An 18,044-nucleotide genomic window follows, 5' to 3' on the forward strand; every position below is an offset into this window, starting at 1 on the left:
TCTTTGCGCGCGTCCAGCGCTGACTGGACCGCGGATAAAGTAGAAATAGTGGTCTGTATCTTCCAATGGATAAGCTTTTAGAATATTACCATGTACAGTATTATACTCCAAAAATTATCTAATTTCTAGATAATATATTAATTAACACCCTTTAAGTGTTAATTTCATGCTGCTTGATGGTAGAACATCCATTGAAGCATCGTTGGATTACTTACAGCTTCGCGCTATGAACCATCAAACCTTATGAGACCCTTCTGGAAAGCTTTCTTGCCTCTTTATCATTTCGAAATCGAACAGGCGTGACAGCAACAAATGAGACATTCACTTAATTCCTTTGGTTTATGCGATTTAAATTCGAGGAACTTTACTCATGGGCAATACAAGAGCTGATTAAATCTTTTAAAGGCTAATGATCAACTGTGACAGCATCGTTTTTCATTACAGACCGGGAGCCAGCATTGATGAGAGCCATATCTAGTATTTTTGGATTCTTGGTCATTGCTTTGCATATTGCACATCAATAACATGTTTTGGCAAAGCAGCGCTCTGCATTCAATTTAGATGAAGAATGGAAAAGTTTTATGCAACCATAGCACGGAACTATTAAGGCACCATCGTAGCCGCATATAATGCACCATGGGATCAACCTATAAGAAACAGTCCCAACACCAGTATCTAACTATCTCGTGATACCTGGCTTTGCCACAAGGAAAAGCTGGTTGGCAGCTTGGAATGGCAAAACTCTACACTTTAGGCAAACTACAACATCACGAGTAGAAATTGTGTTTTAACTTTGCGTAGTTGCGAAAGTCTTTAACCGCAATTGCTTTGTCCTTTAAATAATGACACAGAAACAAATTTAACCTATTTACCATTTTGCAGGTCTTGAAGCGATGGATACAGGTCTCAACAGGTGACATGCTAATTGGTGGCTGTCTACTGCTTGAGAAAGCACATGATGAGCGGGAGCGAAACCTCAACCAAAACAATCATTATATGTAAATTCCGATACTAATATCACCTGAAAAACGTAATTATGTATACGTTTGTACCTTGTAGTGTTTTGACATCATTTGCTATTGGGGATTTTGATGAGCATTGGTGGCTCAACTAGCATTTTTATAGCAAGGAGCTAAGAACCACCTGCTACTTTACATGATTTGCTGATACTGGTCAGAAATAGGTATGAGATTCTGATGCAGCATCAGCAATCTCTATTTTTGCGTGCCCTTCAAAATGTTTTGGATGAAGATTTGGTTGTCCAAAACCCGGCATGATTACACCACGTGGCAAACCTACAGAATCCACTCGCTTTGACTTTGAACATGTGGAACGTTCACTGCAAGGACCCATGTTAGCAAGGCATCATTGTAGTACTTGCAAAACAATTTGTCGCAATTCACGCCCTTAACCCAGAACAGAAACCATTTAAAAACTTCTAAGATCTAACTATCATTAATCGTAAGTAACTACCATAGACAAATAAACATTTTTTTTCCTAACTCTCACGTTTTATCGACTTCAATAAAATTTTAATAATGTTAAACCGGAAATAAGTAGACGACGGTCAGCGATCCGTACATGCTGCCTCGGCTGGTACCACTCTCAGCGCTGAAGCATAGGACTATCGCAATGGTTGCTGGCTTTGCCGACGTTTACAGGATAAATGCGGTCGTGGTTGCTATTACAATAGTAGTTTGTCCATTTCTTAAGATGTCTATACTGACATAGCGCTGGTCGCAAGGCAATTCCGTCTCGTTGCTATAGTCTAGATGTTGATGTTTGCTAGATCCTTAATTCGAAGCCCTGCGGCCTTGATCTGCTGCTGTCGCTTCTCTCCCATGGCATGAATACTTTCAATTGGGGTGCTGTTTGGAAGTCAAGGATGAAAAAATAATATCAGCTTGTTATAATTGTAAAAATGACTTCATGATGCAGTTTTCTATGTTTTCGCAAGCCTGGGAGCAGTTCTTAAAGCTGGGCGCCATAATGCGTAGTAGTATGTGCTTTAAAAATAGGCTGAGACTATCCATTCGCTCCTTTACGACGGCTGCGCGATTAGAGCTCAGAAATCGTCGACGCGGAAACGGATCGCCAACAATCTGCTGCTCATACTGCTCGCAAAAGCCACAGTGGCTCCAGGACGCGAGCTCTATAAGCTCTTTGCACAACTTGATGAAGTCCGACTAATGCCTCCGCACGACACATTTTTATCAGATCCTTATGTGTGAATGGGACATTCGGTACAAAGCAGTGAGCACTCCAATCCTCCTGTAGTAACGTTGCGCACGATGACCGTGTACATGGTCTATCGATGTCCCTTGCACACCTCCTTCAAAGTTCCGCATCCTGTCGCTTCTCAATCGCATTGAGATGGAGTCTTTATCAATCATGGTGCCAACCACAACGAGAAGCGCAATGTAAAATGCGGAGCGGTGGACACACTACAAATTGCTGTTCGTAACTATGCGCAGCCGATCAGCAGTCAAGCACGCGAATCGACTTCACGGACTCTCTCCTCAGAGGTGCGTCGAATACTTCACGTACACTGACGCGCAGAGAGAAGTTACAAGTAGCTAAGAAATCTTAGCTACCACTAAGGCTTTAGTATAGAGACGAAGTATAGTTGTATCAATATATTAACAATCTGGTTAATTTAAACTGAAATCAACCAATCAACAAAACTATCGTCTGTTGTCTCAAATTTCATAATATTGAAAGTATTAAGTCAAAATTATTAAATGATAATAATCTTTCTACTTCTTTATTTATTTCCTCTTATAGTAAATATTTGTTTTAGCACAACTAATATTCTTTTTAATCATTGCCGTTGCATTTTGTTAAAAACATGAATGTATGTTTAAAACATGTTGTAAATTCATTTCCACATCTAAATCTTCGATGTACGCCGGTGGCGGAGCAAACGAGGGCGACCACCACAGCGGCAGCAATGTGCCCTTCTCAAGCTCCACGGCGGAATTAAATGACCTTGATGCACTAGTATTTGAATATGGCACGTCATACTGCAAGTTTGGCTACGCAGGCGAGGATTACCCGCGTGTATACGAGCGTCCAATACCACACGACGAATTACAAGACGCCATGGGATTTACTCGTCAATTAAATCGCAGCTCCGCGCAAATGGAAAGTGACCCAGAAAAAATGGCTCAATGGCTCTTTGACGCCAGTAGCTCAAGACTGCAAACGAGACTGAGCGAGCACCCATTATTACTGGTGGAGCGACCTTTTACGTTACCGGAAGAAATCACGGGAGAGGCAAGACAGCCACAAAAAGAGCAAGATGATGTTGGATCATCTAGGAGCATCGAAACAAGAGCCATGCAGGCCAGCAGTGCTAGTAAAAAGCGCGACTTGAAGGCCAGAGAACAGATGGTTGAGGTCGTAATGGAAGAGCTTGGCGTGCCTGCACTCTTTTGTGCCAAGAGTGCGGTTCTTGCTTGTTATGCCAATGCGCGGACTAGTGGTCTTGTTGTCGAGATGGGGGCGACGTATACTAGTGTTACTTCAGTGCACGAAGGGTACGCTTTTGCGTACCCCAAAAGCCAAGCCACGTTATTTGGAGGTCATGATTTAGACGCGTTTTTAGGGACGAAAGTAGCACCGCAACTTGCAACAAATTTCGAACGAAAAGTCGCGGTGACGTCCATGGAGGTCGAAATGGCTAAAAAGAAACGTCAAACGTGGTCGTATGTGGTCGAGGCCAAGGAGAGCGGTCTCTGTCGAGTCGCCGATGGGCCATTTGATGAGGTGCAAAACGCCCAATTACCGTTAATTAGCTACGAATTACCGGATAAAACAATCGTGTCGCTCGGCACGGAGCGATTTAGTGTAGCGGAACATTATTTTAGGACCCCGACGATACCTAATGCTGTGGACAATAGTAATGCAATTGGGTCAGGTATGAAGCTTCCGAAGATTATCTGTGACGTGAGCGGACTCACGACGGAAAGCGAGTTGCGGAGGGAGTTGTTCCAGAATATTGTGCTCACGGGGGGGAGTTCTTGCTTTGAAAACATGCCGACGAGGATTGAACGTGAGGTCGTAACCACGCTAAGTGGAATGCCGCTTCCACTCCCAGGGTCGAGCCATAGCGGTGTTGCCGGCGGGTTTACGAGTACCTTGCGGGTCAAGGTCGTGGCGGCCCACGTCCAAGAGCGTCGAGTGGGCTCTTTTCTTGGTGGCTCCATTTTAGCCTCGTTGGGGTCGTTTCATGAAATGTGGATGTCTAAAGCTGAGTATGCTGAACATGGGGCTACGCTGATACACAAAAAGTGTCCGTAGAGTGCCTTTCGTGTATACTTTTGTTTTTTTTAATCAAGTCTTGCTGCTACTTCACGGGCTACTTATTAGAGACTGTGTGATGCAACTCTCCACTGCCTTTTAAGGAACGTATCTAAACATGCTACTTATTTTGGAGGTTACCACGGATACATTACCACTTTTAATACCTAAAATACGTCCCAAGATATTTCAACATAACTTTCGAGTTTGCATGCAAAAGAAGAGCTTAAAAGACGATAAAGTACCTTAATCTTGACTTTCGCTTAATACAAGCCGCAAGGCGCGCACAAACTCCTGCCTCTCCTTCCCTTCCTCGTGATTCCACTCCCCCCGTAATGTCCACGCGTCCAAATGCGCCAACGCGCGGCGCAATTGCCTCCGCGCCGGATCCTCTCTCTGAAGCTGTTCCAAGAGCTCCCTCGCTCGCGCGACCACCGCCGCGGGACACCCCGCCAACGCGGCCGTATGAATCCCATACGACTGCGTCGCCAGCCCTTGGACGACGCGATGCGAAAACACCAGTCGTTCCTCCGAGCCTGACTGCCGCAGTACTTCCATGCGATAGCACCGCAGCGCCTCGTCACACGTCTCGCCAATGACGGCGCGCAAAGCCGTATAATGAGTCGCAAACAGTGTCCGCGTTGGTGTGGCACACAGCGTTTCCACCACCGCGCCCGCAATTGCAAGACCATCACTCACCGCCGTGCCGCGTCCAACTTCATCCAATACCACTAATGACCGTGTTGTTGCATGGGTTAAAATCATTGCGGTTTCTTGCATTTCCATAAAAAACGTGCTCTTGTCCGCCGCCAAATCATCCGCCGACCCCACGCGGCAAAACAGTTTATCCACCACGCCAATACGCGCAAATGTTGCCGGCACAAAACTCCCCATTTGTGCCAAGACCACACACTGGGCATTCTGACGCAAGAACGTGCTTTTGCCGCCCATATTTGGCCCCGTAAGCAACCAACACGTGCCACTTTCCCCGCCAAGGTGCACACTATTCGGAACAAACGCACGCATCCGTACCGCACCGCGTGCGTGCGCGGCTTCCACGACAGCATGGCGACCGTCTTCAATATGAAGCTCCCTGCTTGCGTCAAGACACGGACGCGTAAAGTGATTCGAGAGTGCGGTGTGCGCATGCGACGCAAACACGTCAAGTGCCGCGAGTGCTGCCGCCATGGACTGTAGCGTGTCGTGCACGGATACAAGTTGCGCCGTCAAAGCTGTCACGATGTCAGTTTCTATCCGTTTGACTTCGGAAGCAGCTTCCAAACGTGCGTGATGAAAGTGCCGCAATTCCTCGCTTTGATACCGCACCGTATGCTTTCGAGACTGCAAGAGCGTCAGGTCTTGCATGCGACAATTTGATGATGCAAGCATTTGAACATGTTCTGCATGAGAAAGTTCGATGAAAAAGCCTTGATCGGCGTGATACCGCACGCGTAATCGTGACGAGTGATACAATTCCTGGTATTTTAACTCGAAGGCACGGATGGCAAGACGTGTGTGATTGGGGTCGACAAGTGCTTGCCATTTGTCCAATAATGCCGAATATCCGGGTTTGATAAATCCTGTTTTTGACGATAAACGAGTGTACTCGTCGTGAAGCGCAGCATGGATCGTAGACACAGTGTTGGCAAGCTTTGCACGAATGGAGTCTTGTGCCACAAGATGGTGGCAACACGAATCGAGTAAATGCGGCAAGTGATGCGGTTCTTTTACAGGAAACGTGGGTATACGACTGGAACGAAGACGTTCATGTGTATACACAAGATCGCGTAGCCAAGTGGCGTGAGTGATGGTCGTTGCGATTGTTTTCAAATCTTTGGGGGTCCCGACGTTACGGCGTAACCGCTGGAGGGTACGTTCCATGTCACAAATTTGAAGCAATTCTTTTCGGATTTGCACAAGTAGTGTTTCCTGTGTATACAAATACGAAACGGCATCCAGTCGTTGAGTTAAAAGCTTGAGGTTCAGTATTGGTGACGCTAAGTGCGTCTAGACAAATAGCAACTGGTATGTTAAGTACGAGAATTGGACCTCGATGACAATGGCTACATTACGTACCGCAAGAAGACGAGCACCACCTGGAGTGACAGTAGCGTCAATTGTATGAAGTAAAGTCGCCTTTTTCGAGCCATTTGCATGTTTGACAAGTTCAAGACTTTTCCATGCACTTGCGTCGAGAAGCATGTGGTCCGAGGACTCGAGATGTAATGGATAACGGATCAAAACACTTGTTGATCGATTCGTAAAGCTTACGTAGTCAAGAATTGCGATTGCTGCAGCTTGTTCCGAGGCTTGTAGGGTACGAAAGACTGGAGTTTGTGGACACGAGGGCGGGAGGTTGGTAAAACACGACTCGTGTCGATACGTTCGCACACACGTGGATGGCAAAATCGTTTGTACAAACTCGATTGCGTCTTTCGGGATACAAGAGCTTGCATGGTCATGGTTTAATGGATTGAAATCATTTGGTAACAAGATTTCTTTTGGACGACAGCGTAGTATTGCGCTGGCTAATTTGTCACGTGTGGAAGTCGTTGAAATGAACTCACCGGTGGAGACGTCGGCCCACGCTAATCCCCAGTGGCTTGGGGAGTAATAGAGCGCTGCGAGGTAGTTGTTTTCAGTAGGTGTGAGCATGGAATCGTCAAGTAACGAGCCCGGTGTGATAATGCGAACAACTTGGCGATCGACGAGAGCGCTAGAGCCTCGGGTTTTTGCATGTGACGCGCTCTATGAGGAGGTTACGGTCAGTGTTTGCAGGGGGTATATGAAACGAAATGAAAACGTACCTCGGTTTGATTGCAAATGGCTACTTTGACGCCATGATGGGTTACCTAATAAGGATCGTAAACAGAGAATTATTGAAGTGGTGTGGTGATGTTTTTTTCGAATTAAATAGGAATGTAAGCGTACCAGTTTCTCGACAAATGTGTCCAAAGAGTTGATAGGAAAGCCACACATTTCATGCAGTGCCTGCACTTGAGTTTTCGTCGTCTTTTTCGTTAATGTTAAATTTAAGAGCTACTGGTGTATTGCAATATTATTTTCACACTCGTCAAAAAATCCATGTTTTGTTTTTCATTTACGTACATGAGCTGCTCGTCGGGCATCGTCACCAAAGAATTCGTAAAAATCTCCGACTTGAAACAACAGCAAGCAATCTACCACTCACAGCTTCATGAGTAGGAAATGACGATAATTCATTACGACAGCGCGCAGACCTGGGTACTCTTTCTTCCGAGCTAAGTATTGTGCTACCATTGGGGTTACTGAAGCCGCCTTCGTTTCACAGTTCTCAGCCGCTTCTAATAGAAGCCACGATGTACTACAAATACGTCGTCGACCAGTCCATGAACCCTGGCGCGCAATAAACGTAAAGCGAGCATTTCCAGCGATACCGCGGCGTAGCATGCAGTCAATCTAGATAAAAATTGGTGCGAAATGGATGCAATATAGTCGTATATTACGTTCCATGAGTGAATGTAAAAGGGTCTATGTTCGGCGTATAAAGTTTCACAGTACACGTCGTCTATTCACTTGAAAAGGCTTTCGTCCGTACACCAATAATTCCTCAAACTCATGGCCTTGCTCAAGCAAATCACACCAGCCGACGTCGCAAGCTTTGCGTACGACCCTGTCGATGTATCCGCTCTCAAGGACGCAAAGCTCATTGTCCATGATGTCCGCACAAAAGGCGAACAAGCTCTAAAACACCACGCTATGCGACTCGGCGACATTCCCTCCGAAAACACGCCGTTGCTTTTGTGCTTGTCCGATCTGGCCAATGCGTATAATACGCTTCCACTCAATGAACAACAAGTTCTTAAGCGTACAATGCATCGCATTCAAGTCTTTGCGCAGGCTCAGCGCAACTCAATTACTAACTTTCAACAACGCATTGAGGGAGGATTTGCAGGACAAGATGTACGTACAATGAACCATAGTACCGTACATGAGTATTTCTTTAACAAAACAATACTACCTTAATACAGGTCGCTCCAATGGCCGTGGCAGGGTGTTATGCCCCGGGTGGCCGCTATCCACTGCCTTCTTCGGTCTTAATGACTGCCGTTACCGCGCGCGTGGCCGGTGTCAAGACTATTGTCGTGGCGTCGCCTCGTCCAGCGCCCGCGACGCTTGCTGCTGCGTATTTAGCGGGTGTTGACTACTTTTTATCCGCTGGAGGAGCGCAAGCTATTGCTGCAATGGCGTATGGTATTGGAGGGGTCCCCTCTTGTGATATTATTGTCGGACCTGGCAATAAATGGGTTACTGCTGCCAAATCCCTCGTGTATGGCAAATGTGCCATTGATATGCTTGCGGGACCTAGTGAATGCCTCGTAATTGCTGACGAAAGTGCCGATGCGACAATAATTGCCGCGGATTTATTGGCTCAAGCGGAACACGATCCTGCGGCCATACCCATCCTAGTTACCCCAAGTGTCAACTTAATTGAGAATGTCAATCAACAGCTGGTGTTGCAACTGGAGACATTATCCACCAATGCGATTGCAACAAAAAGTCTTCAAAATGGCTTCGCTGTCGTGTGTCCTGACATGGCTACATGTGTGAGTGTCTCGGATACAGTAGCCCCAGAACACTTGGAAATCATGACGAAAAATGCCCAAGAAGTGGCAACGCAAGTGTCCAATTATGGTGGATTGTTTATCAACAGCCGAGCCGCTGAGGTGTTTGGCGACTATGGTGCGGGACCGAATCATGTGCTTCCGACGGGTGGGACGGCTAAATATACGGGTGGACTCTCGGTTCATACGTTCTTGCGGATTCGCACGTGGATGCGGATTGACGATGCCGTGGCGTCGCAATCTCTTGTACGTGATTCGGCTTTATTAGCGCGAATAGAAGGCTTGGAAGGCCATGCACGTGCGGCTGAAAAACGGCTTTTGTAACACCGAGTGAAGACCATAATATATAGATATTGGGGCTTTTTTTTATTGTGTTTTTTGTTGATTTTTTTGGAATATTGAGGAAAGTGTGGATAGCATTTTAAAGTCGAGAAGCGGAATGGAACACGTCGATTTCGCATGGACATAGAAAGATTGATGTAGGTAGACAGGAAATTCGCGTGTTAGTCGGGAGTCAGAGCCAAGAGAAGAGTAGTCCCAATACTGTCATGATCTGAATGAATATTTTAAGCTGCAAATAATGGTATTGTGACCCCCCCCCCACTTTAGTAAAACGAAAAGGTGGTTCTTGACAGAATCCATTCTTTTCTTGCAACCTCGTCACCCAATATTCTCTGTCAAAAGTGAAGGATCCGTACAGCTAACGACAAAAGAAGCCACGAATCTGATAGCCTTGTCCCAATCAAACAGGAATTGACTTTCCAGTTATAGCTTCCTTTCTCAAAGCAACCAATTCAATCAAGTCTTGTTGATGATCATTATTAAAGTATCGTTCTTGATCTCACACGACATTTAAAACCCACGTTTCATGGCCCCACCCACCATTTGTACGACCAGTAATGGTGCTCCCATGCCTCGATACGGGCTCACGGCCTCCGTTACTGCGGGCTCGACAGGACCTATACTACTGGAAGATTTTCAATTTATCGATCATATTTCGCATTTCGACCGCGAACGTGTTCCAGAACGGGTTGTGCATGCCAAAGGAGGCGGTGCCTTTGGCTATTTCGAAGTCACCCACCCGGAAATTACCGAATACACTTGCGCCAAGATGTTTTCCGAAGTGGGCAAACGGACACCGATGGCGGCTCGATTTTCCATTGTCACGGCTGAAAGTGGGTCGGCAGACACGATACGCGACCCACGAGGATTTGCGTTAAAATTCTATACCGAAGAAGGCAATTGGGACCTTGTGTGCAACAATACGCCCATTTTTTTCATTCGCGATCCCATTTTGTTTCCGAGTTTTATTCATTCGCAAAAGCGATTGCCATCGTCGCATTTAAAAGATGCCAATATGGCATGGGACTTTTTTTCTTTGCGTCCGGAATCGCTCCACATGCAAACGTTTTTGTTTTCGGATCGAGGCATTCCAAGTGGTTATCGCTTTATGAATGGCTATGGTAGCAATACCTTTGGCAATGTGAATGCCGACGGCAAATTGACGTATGTCAAGTATCATTTCAAATCGGAACAAGGGGTTCGAAACATGCCAATTGATGAAGCGGCGTTTCTTGCAGGGGCTGATCCTGATTATGCCAATCGCGATTTGTATGAAGCGATTGAAGGAGGAGACTTTCCGTCGTGGACATTGTCGATTCAGACAATGACGCCCGAGCAAGCACGGAAGCACAAGGACATAGCGTTTGATGTGACGAAAGTGTGGCCTCATGGCGAGTTTCCGTTGAAAGAGGTGGGGCGCATGGTGTTGAATAAAAATCCATTGAATTATTTTGCCGAAGTGGAGCAATTGGCGTTTTCGCCATCGCATATGGTACCAGGCATTACTCCGTCCCCGGACAAGATGCTACAAGGTCGTTTGTTTTCGTATCCCGATACGTTACGTCATCGATTGGGAAAGAATTATCAACAAATTCCAGTAAATCGTCCATTGAATGAACCCCAAACGTATCAACGCGATGGACCCATGGTGGTGAATGGCAACATGGGCGACGCGGTGACGTACTTTCCAAATAGTATGGGTGGTCCCGAGGAGGTGGAATCGCTTCGTTATCATCCGTACGAAGGGGAACACGCGGTTGTGGACAAGTACCCGTCGACCTTTGATGACAATCTTTCACAAGTGCAAGTGTTTTATCGAAAGGTATTGGATGATGCAGCTCGCGAACGTTTGACGGACAATATTGCAACGTCGTTGGTGTATGCGGACAAGAAGGTGCAAGAACGCATGTTGGCGAATTTTAAGGACGTGGACGAGCATTATGCGCAACGTGTCAAGGAAAAGATGGATCAAATGGTGTCGGCCAAGGAATCGGTGTCGAAGTCGAAGAAGCTGGTGACGGCTCCTTTGACGAAGCCACGAAAGGCATTTACGCCAGTAGCTCCGTAAGTGAGGCTAATAGTCGCATTTAATGTCTGGACAGATGCGAGTTGCCAAAAAATTATTACTAATTAAAACAATGTTTGGGAAATATGTGGTCATTTGAAATATTATATTGTCTGTTATATTATTCCTTATTTGTTTTATTTAAAATTTGCTCTTTACCCTTTCGATTTGCAATAATAGTAGATAGAAGAATTGAGAGAAAATATCCTTTTTCGGTCGAAGTGTTATGTCCTGGATCTCCATGGCAGCAAAGAAGTTGAGCTGGTGCTTAAGCGTGAGGTGATCTTGCAGCACATCCGTCGTTATTCAATTTAAGGGCGAGAGAAAGAAAGTCTGTTGCTTCATTCGCTTAATCCAAGAAAAGTTTTAAGCTACCTGCTAAAGTCAGTGCTTCTTCAGTATGTGGCACTTATTTTTTTTGGCGCTTGCATCGCAATGCAGCAATCAAATTAAGGCAAAAGCTCGTAATATCGAAGTCTTTGATAGAAATGGTGCCTGAACTTTTTTCAGCAAGAATTAGTTAACGTCTTTCAAGTATAGGCGCATCTATTCGACTCAAAAGTGCTTAATTTTAAAACTATGGGTACTATTAAAAAGGGTCGCTGTGTTTGATAATCACAATCAGAAAATGTTTGTGTTTGGGTGCAAGTCCAAAATAGCGTCGAGAACATTCACATGAGGCGTCACTGTGGTAATAATGTTTTCTCTGGAAATGAATATTCGATATGTAAAAAACAACTTCAAAAAAGTTAAAGTTTGCTACTAATTTGCTACTAAATAAAAGTTTCGGTCCAAAACGGACTCAAACAATATTATAAGTTCAAACAATTCACACAATCAGCTAGAAAAATGCATTTTTTTTTAAACATTACGACTTGTAATCTGCCAACGCCGAATCCACCACTTGCTTCATCATAACATTGTACACTGTCGCATAAACGCGTTCATTATGCTCGACAAGTCGTCGCAATTCGACACTCGCGTCATAAATGTCCGTGGCAAAAGGTGCCAATGAAAAATGCAAATCCGCTCGTTTTTCAAATACTGGCAACAGCGCCGACTCGATCGCACGTGCAACTCTTGAAAAAAACAATTGCCGCACCACATCATCCACCGCAAACGATCCAAGCAGCCGCTTTTCTAGATGTTGCCCTTCTTTCGTCAATTTCTCGTTTCGAAATTGTTGCAAATCAGTTACCACTTGTGCCACAACTTGAGCTTTCGACACGCCATTGGAACACAACAAAACATTCAATTTCTGACCAAGCAAATTTAGAAATTTCGACATCTTGAAACCAGGAAAAGCCCCCACATCCTGCACCACGGCCACAAGACTCGATACGATTGCAATGCGATCAATTGTGTCCCGACAAGCACGAATGCGAGCAATATCCAATGCAAATGTCTCGGGCCACACCCGCTCGGCTGTGCCATCAATGTGTTTGATTACCAATGTCCAGATACAGGCACGAAGCAATCGTTTTAAAGCCTTGCCATCAGCTTGTCGTAATAAATCCACTTCCGTCTTGGCAATGTCGTCTCGCAAACAATACGCGCGTCCTTCCATGTTTAACCACTTGTTTGTGAATGGAAACGCACTCTCAAGGTTTCCTCGATTCTTCGACAGTTGCGCTTGCATCATTTTTTGTTCCCAATCCACGCCATGGCGTTGCAAATACTGACCCAAGAAATTGTAATGGGCATTTAGCACATCGGTTTGTAATTCGTCAACTTTATCAAATGCAAACGCTAAAAATGTCACCAACAGTTCAATTGGTGGCAACTTATTCGAGGCAATTTGGTGTACCCATTCCGAGCGAAAGTGTCGGGTACGTTCGAGACGAGCTGGCGCTTCTGCTCGTTCAATGACGTCGAGAACAGTGGTACACCGAGCTTCAAGCAACGATGCATGTCGCAGAGGGTCCTGCATCATTTCAGCCAATCGCGATGCTTCAAGTGCACTATCGACTTCATTGGCTAATAAGCGCGATCTTGCACCCAAGGTACTGCCATAGCCTCCTCCAAGTGCTTTGCGAAACGACAATCGTAATTCTTCCGTACGGGCAAGGAGCGTCGCAACGTCATTCATGGCGACCACACGATCCCAAAACGCGCGTGTCATGGCTTCACGTACCCGAACGGCAAGGGTGGCAACCGACTGTGTTGACGTCATCATGGCGGCCGACGTTTCGATATCCTTGTCCCGTACCGTCTGATACTGAGGATTGAAAATAAGTTCATGAACCAAAGCGGCATCGCTTAATAAAACTTCATTCAGGTCAAGAGCTTCCCGTGTATTCGTCTCCACGGTACTACCGTCCGTGCCATTTGCCTCCATCTCCTGTGTTGCTTCGTGACGTGATGGACACAAAGTGCTGCCAGTGTCGCCATGAGACGAGTCCGTGTCGAAAGGAGACGAGTCAGCTTCCAAAAGTGACGAGGCAACTTCCAAAGGAGACGAGTCCGCTTCGACATGAGACGAGTCCGCTTTGACATGAGACGAGTCCGCTTCGACATGAGACGAGTCCACTTCGACATGAGACGAGTCGCAATCTGCGACATGCCCCTTCGCAGCTTCGTCTGCCATGGTCCGTGTCAGCTCTTCAAGTTGTTGCATCGTCTTCTTACGACCACCTAAACGTTCCAACGCTTCCTTAACTTGCCCCAATTGCCTCTGTGTCTGTCGTCGCAATTCATGCACCCCGTCCCCACCAGACGGCGTTTCCTCCGCTTGTCGTTCATACTTGTTGGACACGCGCATGAGCTCTCGATACGACTGCAGCAACTCGGTCGTCAAACGTTGCGCATCTCGCGCTTTCCATCGAGCAAACGCTTCGGAATAAAATACAAAGCGCGCGGAAAACCGTGCAACGCACTTGGACAACTCTTGTAACCGTTGCGATGCACTTAAACACAGCGCCAGTGTCTCCATCTCCTGTACCATGGCTTTTCCAGCGTATGCCAAGCGCTGGGAGGGCCATTCCGGACCCATAATGGCACGTGGATGCCATGCAATCAAGCCTGCCATCATCAACACGCGGACACGCATGCGACACCACGTCGATGCATGGCAATGGCCACTTGTTGCCTCGACATGCAACACGTGCACCAACTTCTGTGCGGCTTCGACAACTGACCGCTGTTGCACGAGTTTCATGCACGCTTCAAAGCTCGCGTGCTTCATGCGACGCCAACACGTCACCACGTCGTTTACGTCCATGTGCACGGCTTGTAATGCCGTGGCAATCGTTCGATTCGCAACGTGACGTCGGTACCAGCGCTGAATGAATTTTACTTTGGCAACCCGAGCTTTTACGTGTTCCACGCTTTGCCAGCGCGCGTTCAGACGTCGCAAGAGTTGTTGCTGGGTAGTCTGACGACGATATGCAGCTGCCGCGAGTTGACCGGCAAGTGTACGACGTGCCCGTGCCGCCTTGTTGTCCTGACTCGCACGCACGAGTTCTACCTTTGCGACAATCAAGTGCGCGCGCTGTTGGCATTGCAATTGCAACTGCGCAAGCTGCTCGTGACGTCGACGTGCAGCTTGATCGAGTTTCGAGACCGAGGATTGGCGGAAACGCCTCGAATCTTCATGGCGCTTGGCACGCATGCCGCGGGCCACGTCCTGGGCATGTTGCACGCGAGCGCGTGCTCGTGTGGCGAGTTGCCGCGTGTACATCGCACGGATTGCATTGGCACGGGCGATGCGCGACTGCAACTCGGCCGCCTGCAGTTGCCGAGTCGTTGCGAAGCTCCGAGGAGCACAACAGGCGCGCGAACGGGCCTCGAGCCGGATCTGGCATTGGCTTTTGGTCTTGTGCCCCATTCTCAAGTGCGAAAGAAAAAAAGATAATACCGCGTGAAGAAAAAAAAGATATTGAGGTTTGTAGGACCAGGCTTTTAAGCAAGTGCGATGAAATGCGAAGGGGTAGGCGATCGTTCTGGATGCCGTATCATTTGAAACGAACTCTTACCGAAACCTTTACTGAGGTTTTTGGCTTGAGAAATTACGAATAGTTAAATACTTCAATGTTTGTTTTTGTCCTTAAATTACTACAAATCCTCACGGTTAATACAATCACTCAATAGACCAATAATATAAATTATTCTTTTCGAAATTGTGATTTTTTTTGGTATGATTTGTTAAATTCTTTAATTGTAAACGACCACTTCATTCTGCTAAGACTGCGCGGCACAGTGAACTGCTTCATTTTGGCACAGATCTCTGTTCTCATTCTTTCTACAAATTGAAATTTTTTATTTGATTCGCAGGAGAATTTATATGCCATACCTTGCACTTTCTTAGTACAATCGCTGAGGTTTCGGCTTGTGCCATAATTAGAATATCTGTAACTTGCTAGAAATGGAGCGTGATCATACTTATTGTAACAGTAAACGCACCTTTTTAAAAAAGTTCAAACGCTAAAACGTTACTTAAGCAACCAGTTCAATCTTTCTCTTGCAACCGCAAATCTCCTCAAAAAAGCTGTCGTAGCTCAATGAGACTCAGTGTTCCAATGGCCGCTACAAATGTCCAATACAGGACTTTGATTGGCTTCATGATCACATATCCAGCCTTCATGATCACATATCCAGCCAAAATACTATAGGTCGCCCATTCAACCCACCGCCATTCTTGGGGCGAATCCGTGCGGCCGTATCTAGCCCAAGTGACGAAGTGCTCGCAACTATTTATAATAGAACGATGCTTCTTTTCATTGATTTTACGATGCGCACGATCCACAATATCATTTCTCCAAAATGGTTGAATACCTATCAATTAGTCCAATTCGGTGTCAGGATCGGAGCATCTTGTCACTTTTTAGACATAGCTGATTTTATCTTTACGAATCGATTTCTCTTTGACTCGGCCCGATCAGTAGTGAATCACACGAGTATGGCTGACACACAACGCAAGATGATCATACCTCGAAGCACGGAATCGGAGTACGTCACCGACATTAAAGTCGACCATGGCACTTTTGAATGTGAGACCTGGCGACATCATGGGTTTGCATGCGAATTTCTGAGAAAGAACCAAAAAAACGGATTTTTAACGGTACGTACCGACCTCATTTTGCCTGGGGATACGGGAGGTACGTGGATCGGATCTAAAAACGGTTATTTACTTTATTTGCACTAAATTAATATATAATGTTATGCGATGTTGAAGCTTTGTAGGGCTGCAGTAGATGTTAAAGACAATTTTTCTTGGAGCGCACAAACGACTTTCATTCACATAAGAGCGTTTTTGCCATACTTCAAGCCACCATAAACGCAGACATGAGACCATTATACGTCTTTAATTCTAAAGTGTCAACTCGTGGTGATCAAAGTTCAGTCCTTCCACGTCTTCTGTGCCAAACGACGACCAAAGTTATGTATCAGACACACACAAAATCACTATTTGAACCCAACGTTGTAACTTAAGCAACTATTGAAAGTCAACTTTTTTGAATCAGTAACCCCGTCATGCTAATAAGTTGCCGCTGCAACTCCTTAATGCCAAAATTCTCTTTGACACTAGTCACTTGTATCACCGGATTCATACTCTACACCACGACTCAATCGTCAGTGCAACAATTTAACTTTTCCTATCTTGCAACAATACATTCACTCACCATCCGTGCACCATTCAGTGCCACATTCTGTGCCTTAACAATCTCTTTTTCCAGCTCGCTTCGTTTCATAGCGTCAGCTTTAGTAAAAACAATTTGATACAAAGCTCCTAATTCATGCAAAAAATCCATAAAATCCAAGTCGGTTTTCCCAAGGCCACGTCGGGCATCAATTAGTAGCATAATTGTCTTTAAATTCTCGCCCCGACGACGATCAATATATCCTCCCACCAGTCGATGCCACTCATCCACGACTTTCTTTGGGGCCGCCGCAAACCCAAAGCCAGGCATGTCCACAAGCGCCACGGCTGGTAAACTGCCGGATTTGCCCCCTACGCTTAAAAAATGAAGCTTTTGGGTTCGTCCGGGCGTCTTGGATGTCCGTACAAGCGATTTCTGTCCAGTTAACGCATTGATTAAAGACGATTTACCAACGTTCGAGCGCCCCGCAAAGGCAATTTCGGGGATATTCCACTCGGGAAGGTCAGTTGGATCCGACGTGGATGTGATTAAAGTGCTTTGGACGTGGAAGAGGCGGTTTACGAGATTGATTTCATGCGGTGGCAAGTGCGGCGGCTCGTCGACACCAGCGATCGGCCAAAAGACTGGCAAAGTCGATAAACGGCTATGCTTCTTGCGTGTCTTCGTAAGGGCCTCAGTGCATGAAAGTTTAAGTGTGGACAGTAATGACGCTCTTCTTGATGGGATGCTGACGCTTAAAACCTTGGGAAGGCACTGCAGTAGCGAAGAAGCACGCATCCTGAAGTTGCCTGGACAACACCGTTGCAAACGCGAATCTATTGTTAAGTTTTTATTGGCTAAAATTGATCGCTGTGAAAGAATAGTACTGGTCAAAACAAGTTATAGTTGTCGATTGGTTTGCGTGGCAATATAAAAGGGATTTGAGTAATAAAACGCCAAACTTCATTATGCACGATTTCTGTAACGGGGCAGCTCGTCACATATTTTTTTATTTACCTGAAAAGGAAAAAAAAAGAAGAAGAAAGAATATATTCTTTACAGATAACATTATCAGTATTACCACTTGTGTTAGTATTGTGAAGCTCTATTTTTCTTTGGTGGATTAAAGTCTTGAAACCAACCGCGCCATTC

The 18,044-nt window shown here is 45.9% G+C and overlaps 8 protein-coding genes across 8 annotated transcripts; 4 read left to right on the forward strand and 4 right to left on the reverse strand.

Moving 5' to 3' along the window:
* Nucleotides 1-1,768: 1,768 nt before the first annotated feature.
* Nucleotides 1,769-2,393, reverse strand: CCR75_008388 (uncharacterized protein; the record flags this gene model as incomplete). The annotated part of the gene is made up of 3 exons (XM_067966440.1): nucleotides 1,769-1,868; nucleotides 1,927-2,114; nucleotides 2,328-2,393. 3 exons carry the CDS (start codon nucleotides 2,391-2,393, stop codon nucleotides 1,769-1,771), a joined length of 354 nt encoding a protein of 117 aa, XP_067816077.1.
* Nucleotides 2,394-2,836: 443 nt separating this feature from the next.
* CCR75_008389 (uncharacterized protein) lies at nucleotides 2,837-9,275 on the reverse strand. Its single transcript, XM_067966441.1, has 8 exons — nucleotides 8,313-9,275; nucleotides 7,542-8,244; nucleotides 7,411-7,481; nucleotides 7,234-7,341; nucleotides 7,110-7,154; nucleotides 6,379-7,050; nucleotides 4,548-6,309; nucleotides 2,837-4,469 (listed from the first exon to the last, which is right to left on the reverse strand). The coding sequence occupies exons 2-7, from the start codon at nucleotides 7,729-7,731 to the stop codon at nucleotides 4,549-4,551; spliced, it is 2,847 nt and encodes a 948-aa protein (XP_067816078.1). The 5' UTR covers nucleotides 7,732-8,244; nucleotides 8,313-9,275; the 3' UTR covers nucleotides 2,837-4,469; nucleotide 4,548.
* CCR75_008390 (uncharacterized protein) lies at nucleotides 2,902-4,302 on the forward strand (the record flags this gene model as incomplete). Its single annotated transcript, XM_067966442.1, has 1 exon — nucleotides 2,902-4,302. One exon carries the CDS (start codon nucleotides 2,902-2,904, stop codon nucleotides 4,300-4,302), a length of 1,401 nt encoding a protein of 466 aa, XP_067816151.1.
* CCR75_008391 (uncharacterized protein) lies at nucleotides 7,900-9,230 on the forward strand (the record flags this gene model as incomplete). The annotated part of the gene is made up of 2 exons (XM_067966443.1): nucleotides 7,900-8,244; nucleotides 8,313-9,230. The coding sequence occupies 2 exons, from the start codon at nucleotides 7,900-7,902 to the stop codon at nucleotides 9,228-9,230; spliced, it is 1,263 nt and encodes a 420-aa protein (XP_067816150.1).
* A 499-nt stretch (nucleotides 9,276-9,774) lies between the features above and the next one.
* Nucleotides 9,775-11,316, forward strand: CCR75_008392 (uncharacterized protein; the record flags this gene model as incomplete). Its single annotated transcript, XM_067966444.1, has 2 exons — nucleotides 9,775-10,617; nucleotides 11,251-11,316. 2 exons carry the CDS (start codon nucleotides 9,775-9,777, stop codon nucleotides 11,314-11,316), a joined length of 909 nt encoding a protein of 302 aa, XP_067816160.1.
* An 865-nt stretch (nucleotides 11,317-12,181) lies between these two features.
* On the reverse strand, nucleotides 12,182-15,139 carry CCR75_008393 (uncharacterized protein; the record flags this gene model as incomplete). The annotated part of the gene is made up of 1 exon (XM_067966445.1): nucleotides 12,182-15,139. The coding sequence occupies one exon, from the start codon at nucleotides 15,137-15,139 to the stop codon at nucleotides 12,182-12,184; it is 2,958 nt and encodes a 985-aa protein (XP_067816159.1).
* An 879-nt stretch (nucleotides 15,140-16,018) lies between these two features.
* Nucleotides 16,019-16,505, forward strand: CCR75_008394 (uncharacterized protein; the record flags this gene model as incomplete). Its single annotated transcript, XM_067966446.1, has 2 exons — nucleotides 16,019-16,409; nucleotides 16,495-16,505. The coding sequence occupies 2 exons, from the start codon at nucleotides 16,019-16,021 to the stop codon at nucleotides 16,503-16,505; spliced, it is 402 nt and encodes a 133-aa protein (XP_067816149.1).
* Nucleotides 16,419-17,776, reverse strand: CCR75_008395 (uncharacterized protein). Its single transcript, XM_067966447.1, has 2 exons — nucleotides 16,935-17,776; nucleotides 16,419-16,865 (listed from the first exon to the last, which is right to left on the reverse strand). Exons 1-2 carry the CDS (start codon nucleotides 17,688-17,690, stop codon nucleotides 16,758-16,760), a joined length of 864 nt encoding a protein of 287 aa, XP_067816148.1. The 5' UTR covers nucleotides 17,691-17,776; the 3' UTR covers nucleotides 16,419-16,757.
* Nucleotides 17,777-18,044: the final 268 nt, after the last annotated feature.

The sequence above is a fragment of the Bremia lactucae genome, linkage group LG7, assembly GCF_004359215.1.
Source record: "Bremia lactucae strain SF5 linkage group LG7, whole genome shotgun sequence".
Classification (NCBI taxonomy): domain Eukaryota; phylum Oomycota; class Peronosporomycetes; order Peronosporales; family Peronosporaceae; genus Bremia; species Bremia lactucae.